Here is a 7874-nt window from a genome sequence, read left to right as displayed (position 1 = left end):
CATAATGCATTTCACTGTCTACCTCTGTAGAGCACTCTCTCTTTTTTTACGCACAGGCTTATAAACAACACTACACCATCTACTCTGGACATTTCTTGGTGACAGCAAATCATCAATCCACTGGCTATCTGTGTGTCACAGCCTGCTAGACAACCAGACGTGAAAGCCACATCCCATAGCAAGTCAAGAGTTGATGCGTGTTTGCCGGGCGTCAGAGCCCTTATGCATCACTCGCAATGACTGCTTTCAAACCACCGTGCTAGGGAACTGACATTGGGAAAGCTTAAAATTCAAGGCATCCTAATAATTAAGAACTAAGGAATCAATGCAAGCTCGGAAAAGTTAAGCATGCAAGCCTAATTGCCCCAGGCAGCTAAAAGCAGCTGGGAAAGCAAATTTGTAATGAAATTGCAAATTGCTTTTAAAGTATAAAAACTGACACTCGGAGAGTTGTGATGAACCATTCTTTTTTTGGTCCATCAGCGCCATAAGGAACTACACAGGCAGGAACAGGACTTCTCCTAAAGTAAAGACTTCTAATAATGTACTTTGGCTTGGCTCTATACATCAATAAACAACTCTTCAAAACACCAGATAAATAACTCTTTTGGAATCCATTAAAGATAATGCTATGATTTGCATTGTTCAGATAGACAGGGAACAGATTACCAGATGCGACTCATAAAGCTTCTTGTTCCTAGGACGCGTGTGTGAACACAGATACATGTAAATAATAATCTTATTTCAAGGAAACTCAAATCATACACATTCAGGGAAACCCTGATTCAATCAAACCTAAGTGCTTCAGGGTTTTATAGAACATTGGTGATTGTTTCCAGTTTCAAAGACATGCCGACTTCTTTTCCATTTTTTTAAGGATAATGTTATATGAACATGATTCACCCACTAGTAAATTTTCATTCAGAACTAGTAACAAAATCCACAATGCTAACAATATCCACTCCAACTTGGAGGGGGGGGGGTATATGCCAGAAATGTGCAAATACTATGGGAAAACAAAAAACTGTAAAAACTAAACATGTGGTTTCAGCGCAATCATCCTATGATGTGAAAAGCAAACATCAAAGTGTGCAGTTTAGGGGCCACAAGAACTCAATACTATGAAATACTAAACAGGAATGGTATCAATTAACAGATCATTTAGAACATAGCCAGTAGCTAGTTCCATAATAACAGAATGCATGACATTTCATTTTGACATAAAATATAAAGTACACAGGTAATTATCAACTTACAACAAGGAAAATCCATTAACCAAAAATACAGCCACTACTCAGTAAATATCAAAGTTTATATAGCAGGAAAACGAAATTGAAAAAAACTAAAGGTAATATACGGGTAGCAGCTGCAGTGTCAGACCTGTGTCAATCAGCACATCCAGTAAACCACCAGCAAAACATTGCATTTGCGGCAGTGAAATCACCCACCACTTCCGATCCATTTCAAAGCTCAAATTCTTCATCCCTCAAAGACAACTCTGCAGCTTCCTCCGCCTCCTCGTCAAGAACAAAGTACTCATTCTTCTCCACGGGCCTGAACATATAAAATATCACCACATAAAACAACAGACTAGCAGTCTCCTCAGCAGCATTACTGACCCACTGATACTTGTAAGCTGCAATCGTCTTCAATGCAAACACCACAATCCTTGTGAAATACAAGTACCCAATAACCACAATATAAAACTGTCTAAATAACTGCAATTTCGCCAGATTCCTAGCAGCCTTCCCATCCGTCTTCGAATTCTCTCTCAACGACCTAATCGACCACACGATTGGGAAAATAATAGCGCAACAACAAATAATATCAACCAATAAAAACACCTGATTCCAAGTTACCCAATCCTTAATAAAGGGACCAGTTTCACCAATCACAACGGAAGCTATATTAGCCAAGACCTGAAGTGGAATCACAACCATCAGCACCTTCTTCTCCTTCTCTTGCAAAAACGGCTTCAAAAATGACCAACCAGTCCCAATCAAAACTATAACAGTGAACAACAAAACCACACGAATAAACTGGAAAATGTAAAACAACACATCCCAACCGTGTGCAGTCCCGGTAACCTTCACATAATGCTTATCCTCAGCGGCACAAATCAAATTAAGAGCCTTCATAAGTAACAACCCACCCATTAATAAATGGATCCGGTGAACAGATCTTTTATTGTTATAACAAACATAAATCCATAACCCCAAAAATGCAGCATAAGCAAGGAAATAAAGAAAGAATAACGAAGGCAATTGCGTTAACCCCGCAGAAAGATAATCCTTAGACCCGTCGCGGTCTAAATTATACACCTGAGTCTTTACGGACATGGACACGAGCGTTCCATGCGCGCAATTGGCGAAGAAGAGTGAGTACTCATTTGGAGCAGTGACTGGATAAGATTGGTTAAAAGACGAGAGTGGAGGCGGTGAGAGATCACGGAAAGTGAAGAGAGATAGAATGTAGTGAGAATCGAGAACGCAGAATTTAGGGTTTTCTTGGATCTCGAGGATGACTTGAAGGAGAGATTCTTCGGAAAGGAGAAAAAAACCGAGGCGTGAAGAGTCGGGATTTGGAGCGTTGGCAGAAGAGGCAACGGAGACGGAGTGTACGGAGATGGTCACGTGTCCAGTTGGCGTGAAGCCGAATTTTTCGAAGAGGATCATGGCGCGAGCGTCGTTGGTGATTGATAGAGTTTTGATCTCGGCGGTGGAGAGGGAGAGGAGGGAAAGGAGGACGAGAGGGAGGACGAGAGGGAGGAGGAGATGCGGTGGTTTATTCATTTTGAGAGGAGGCTGTTGGTTTGGTGGTGGTGGTGGTGGTGGTGGAGGAGGAGGAGGAGGAAAGACTTGAGAGTTTTCTTGACGATGTGGATTCGATGCTAAATGGTTGCGGTTGGCTTAGAGAGATCTTGCTGGTTAAGAGGATTCGTGTATTCGACGTCGTAGTGTAGACCTCGTTGATGCTGAAAGCCTGAAAGTCGTTTTGATAGTCAGGCCCAATTGTCAACAGTAGTTCCTGGAAAGGCCCATTCCAGGGAAATTATAAATTGTTTTTCGTTTTCAATTAGATTGTTGGCGCGCGGGCAATTATTAAAAAAAAAGTATATAAGAATGGTTGGTGTATTTTCTAATAAAAAAATAATTATGATTTTAAATATTATGGATAATATATATTTTTTAAAAAATATTAATATAATGATATATTAAATAATTTTTTTACAAATACAGGGAGAGTAATATATTGAATTTATCCAAGTTAAATTATCAAAGATATGTCTTAGATCATAAAATTATAATAATTTTATAAAAAATAAATTAAAATTAATTATAAAAATTAATTTATAATCAATTCAATATTAAAGAATAAAATTAAATAAAAAATATTAAATAAAAATAAGATAAAAAATAATGTTAGAGTCAACCCATATTAACCCAAACTCGCAATATGGATTATGATATCAGGACTATGAAACTTAATTTTATACTAATTTAATATTGAAAGATTAAATAAAAAAATAATTAAAAAAAAATCAAATCAACACAGGCTAATTTGTTAAACTCACAACTTGGATTATAAAATCAAAAAAACATGATAAGAGAAAAGAAGAAGAAGTAAAAAGCTTTAGTTCCAACATATCAAATTTCAAAGGTTGAAATAAAAAAAAAATATATGAGATTAGGATAACTCTATATAAAACAACTTAAAATCAAATCATAAAGTTCAATTCCCAAACAATCTAATATTAAATAATAAAATTAAAAAAACAAACTATATAAACAAAGTAAGAAGATTAAGTTGTTAGAGGGAGAAACTAGAAAACAATATTCAATTAAAAAATTAAATTGAATCAACTTAAGTTAATATGTTAAACTTGCAATTTTCATCATGAGATTGTAATAACTCTATATAAAATAAATTAAAAAAAAATATAAAACTCAATTGAAAAATGATCTAAAAATAAACGAAGGCAATCCAAAGTCATTATGTCAAATTCATCTACAACTTGAGTTATGGAATCAAGATAAAATTATAAAAAAAAATAAAAAAATGATGAGTTTTATTATTGTTAAGTTTAAGGATATTTTTTTTGTTAAATCAAATATTTCAATACACTTTGGATTCCCACGTATAATTACTTTACATAAAATGTTTAAAAATATGGATAATATTTAGGAATTAAAATTATATATCAATTTAATGTGTAATGCATTTTATTACTTACAACAAAATTGATAATTTTTTATTTTTATTTTTATTTTTATTTGTTTGAATTTATTATTTAATATATATTTTAAAATGGATATGCAATGATGCACGAACACGAGGTAGCTATTATGAAGCGAAGTTTCAAACATAAACATTAATTATGTGATGACACTATGAATTACTGATAGTGGATGCATACTAAATGATCTTATGATTTGTCGTGTGTTCAATAAATTATTTTAAATAAAATAATATATAAGTTTTTTAATTTATTTTTAACTAAAAACATTATAAATATAAATATAAATTAAAAAGGCTATCTATACATTTAATTAAATGAATTAAAAACTATGTCGTGCTAATAAATGAAAAAAAAATATTAACATATCAATTGACTCACCTCATTATGGGTTAAATAATGTTTTTTTAAATGTAAAAAAATAAATATATAAGTGTTGTTAATATATATTTTTGATTTTGAGTAAAAAATGTAACTATAAATTGAAAACTTAATATTTATATATAATAAAATAAAATAATAATCATATATGTTAATAAAGATGTGTACGATCTCCATTTAATTTTTAACATATATAAAAAAAATGACAATATTACAAGTGCATCATGATTCTTTTAATCAAGAAATCTAAAGATGTTATTTATTCAAAAAATAAAACAACTGCTATTTAAAAAAAAGGCCAAATAAACAATATAAAAATTAAAGAGAATAAATATTAACTTAAATTTAAATTAAAAAATTATTTTAAAAAATACATATTATAAAAGGTATTAATTAAGAAAATGAAGTTAAAAAAGAAAAGGAAATCAAAGGTTACTAGGCTTAGAAAGCCAAATTCGTGCATTTTATTTATTTTGAAAAAGAATGGATAACATGTTGTCTACTCTCGTTAATAAATAAATAAAAAAAATACTTAGGCACAAGGGCTTACAAGGGGCTTACAAGTGTAGAGTGTCATTTATTCCATTAACAAAGAGGGAAAAAAGAAGAAAAAAGATTCACTCGTCTGAGTCTACAAGTATAAAGTGGTAAATATTTCAAGTATCAAGAATATGAAATAATAGTTTTTCTACAAAAAACAATTAAGGAGAAAATTATAAAAGAATGAAGATAAAAACAAAAAAAAACAATAAATAGACTAAGTGTAAAATAATAAATATATCAATTTTAAATAAAAAATGAAGAAAAGTATTTAATAATATATGTGTGTTTTATATTTAAAGTTAAACTTACCTTTTCAATATGAATAGTGAAAAAACAAACATATAATTAAATATTCATTTAATAAAAAATGACTAAAGGAGTCAATAATGATTGTTTAATTGCTATAGAAGACATAAATCTAAATTTATACAAGTTTTAATTAATTTGGTTGTGTGCCTATTGACAAATTTTAAATGATGAGTTTTATTATTTTAAATTTAATTCTAAATTTATGTAGAACAAAGAATAAAATTAAGTAATGAATTATAGAATATGGAATCAAACTTTTAAAATATGTCGAAGAATTTGGTTAGTATCAAAAGTTGAAAATTATCATAAGCTAAAAAGGGAAAGATTATTAATAATTAAATATTCAATATTAGTACTTTATTAACAAAAAAAGACTAAGTATTGAGTAAGTTTTATTATACACTTGTGTAGAGCCATGGATTCAAATAGTGTATTTTATTTAATTTTAGTACTCAAATTTTTTTTCTCTTCAATTGAATTCTTTCAACCTCTTGCTTTATAATTGATAGATTTTCAATCCTTCTATTTTTTTAAAATTCAATTTTAGTCCAATATTTTATTTTTCTTATTTTTTAATTTTTAGTTTGAGAAATGAGAGAGAGTAGCTAAATTATGATGGCCAAGAAAGAAAATATAAACCATTGTATAAGGGTCGAAGATAATAAAGACTTTGAAGACAAATGGAAACTTAGGATAAAATGAAATAGATAAATAATGAGAATAATAATAATTTTATTTGTGTTGAAGGAGATAATATCTATAAATGAATTTAAAGGTGTTTTTAAAGTTAAAATGAGGATTAAGATAAAAATTCATAAAGTTAGTGAAATCAATAAGGAGTCTTATTAGATAAAAAAATTAAGAAAAATTAAAATTAATGGGTTTTGTTGGATGGAAAAATAAATCCAAGAATTACAATACAAATGAGGAATAAATAGTTAAGAAAGAAATGCATGAAAAAGTGTTGGTGTAAACAATAGAAATGAGGAATATAAGGTTAAGAAAGAACTACATGAAAATTGATGTAAACCCCAATTAAAAATTAGTAATGTTGTTGTGAAACAATAATAAGTCCATAAATAAAATAATTAATATATAAATAAAAAAAATATATTTAGGAATAAAAAAATATTCTCAGTGATTCAGTAAAAACATTGATATGATTTATGAAAAAGTTGAATAAGAAAATTTAGATTTTTAATGAAAAATAACAAATTAACTAGTTTTACAATATCAAGTATACTCTTAATCTGACCATTGGATCAAACTATGATTTTATGTAGAGTTTCTTGACTTGATATCCTACTTAGAGTTGAATTTAAAGGTAAATCGGAGTTTAGAATAAAAAATCATGATTTAGGTAGCAACTAGATAATTTATGCTAAAATACAAGGGACATTAAATGAAGGGCACAACTATAATTAAATATAAATTAGCCTACAAAAGTTTCTTTCCAGAACCTATTGATGTTTTTGGAGAGAAAGGAAACTTTTCTCTTTTATTTTTGTAAAATTCCTTAGAAAATTCACAAAAAATAAAGAGATTAAGTGGAATGATGAAAAAAAAAAGTGAAAGAAAAAATCCATTGACAAAGATTTATAGGAAATAAGAGAGAGAGAGTGGCAATTAGAGAGATAATCGAGAGTTTGAAGAGAGAGAAGAAAAAAAAGGTTGGGAACCTTGGAATTTCTCTTTGTTTGATGTAGGTAAATAATAACAAACCTTTGTTTTTAGCTTTAATAAGTTCTTGCATGATTTTAATGAATGTTAGTTTATGGATTTGTAATTAAACTTAGTGTTTTATTGGATGATGAGTTATTGATGCCAAACTTGTTATAAGTTGTGTTATTTAGTATAAAAAAATTAATGGGTAATGTGGAATAAAAAAATTTTTTGAAAATAAAAGTATGTTTTCTTTTGAACATATACTTGATCAACTATAAAAGGAAAAGAGTTTGAATTTTGCTTAAATTCTTGATTAAAATGAATTAATTATGAGTTTGTTGATATAAATTATATATATGCTATTTTAATTGTATGAAATCTTAAAATAAAATTCTTGACTCATTAAAGGTAAGCTTTTACCTTGATTAAGAAAAATAGAGATTGATTTGGTTAATGTAATTATTATAATAATTGCATTGAATTGTGTTAGATGAAATGTTAATGATTGAGTTTGATGGGATTGTTAACAAAGTTAAAAGAAAACTCATGCCTCTCTTTTTAGATAGATTCAGTTAAAGTTATAATAGGATATTTAAATTGAATTTATGAACTATAAATCGTTAAATTATAATTAAAAATATATGATTATAAGAAAATATATTAAAAAGATAAAGGAATAGTTATAAATTTTTAAATTATGATCGAAAGTATATGAATATATGAAAATATATTAAAAAGA

General features: G+C 28.7%; 1 protein-coding gene across 1 annotated transcript; it reads right to left on the bottom strand.

The window, feature by feature from the left end:
• Nucleotides 1-1120: 1120 nt before the first annotated feature.
• LOC105113034 (protein GPR107-like) lies at nucleotides 1121-2951 on the bottom strand. Its single transcript, XM_011009020.1, has one exon. It carries the CDS (start codon nucleotides 2790-2792, stop codon nucleotides 1464-1466), a length of 1329 nt encoding a protein of 442 aa, XP_011007322.1. The 5' UTR covers nucleotides 2793-2951; the 3' UTR covers nucleotides 1121-1463.
• Nucleotides 2952-7874: the final 4923 nt, after the last annotated feature.

This window comes from Populus euphratica, unplaced genomic scaffold (assembly GCF_000495115.2).
Source record: "Populus euphratica unplaced genomic scaffold, PopEup_1.0 scaffold603.1, whole genome shotgun sequence".
Lineage (NCBI taxonomy): Eukaryota > Viridiplantae > Streptophyta > Magnoliopsida > Malpighiales > Salicaceae > Populus > Populus euphratica.
The sequence above is the reverse complement of the archived record's forward strand: the minus strand, read 5'-3'. Positions and strand labels throughout refer to the sequence as shown.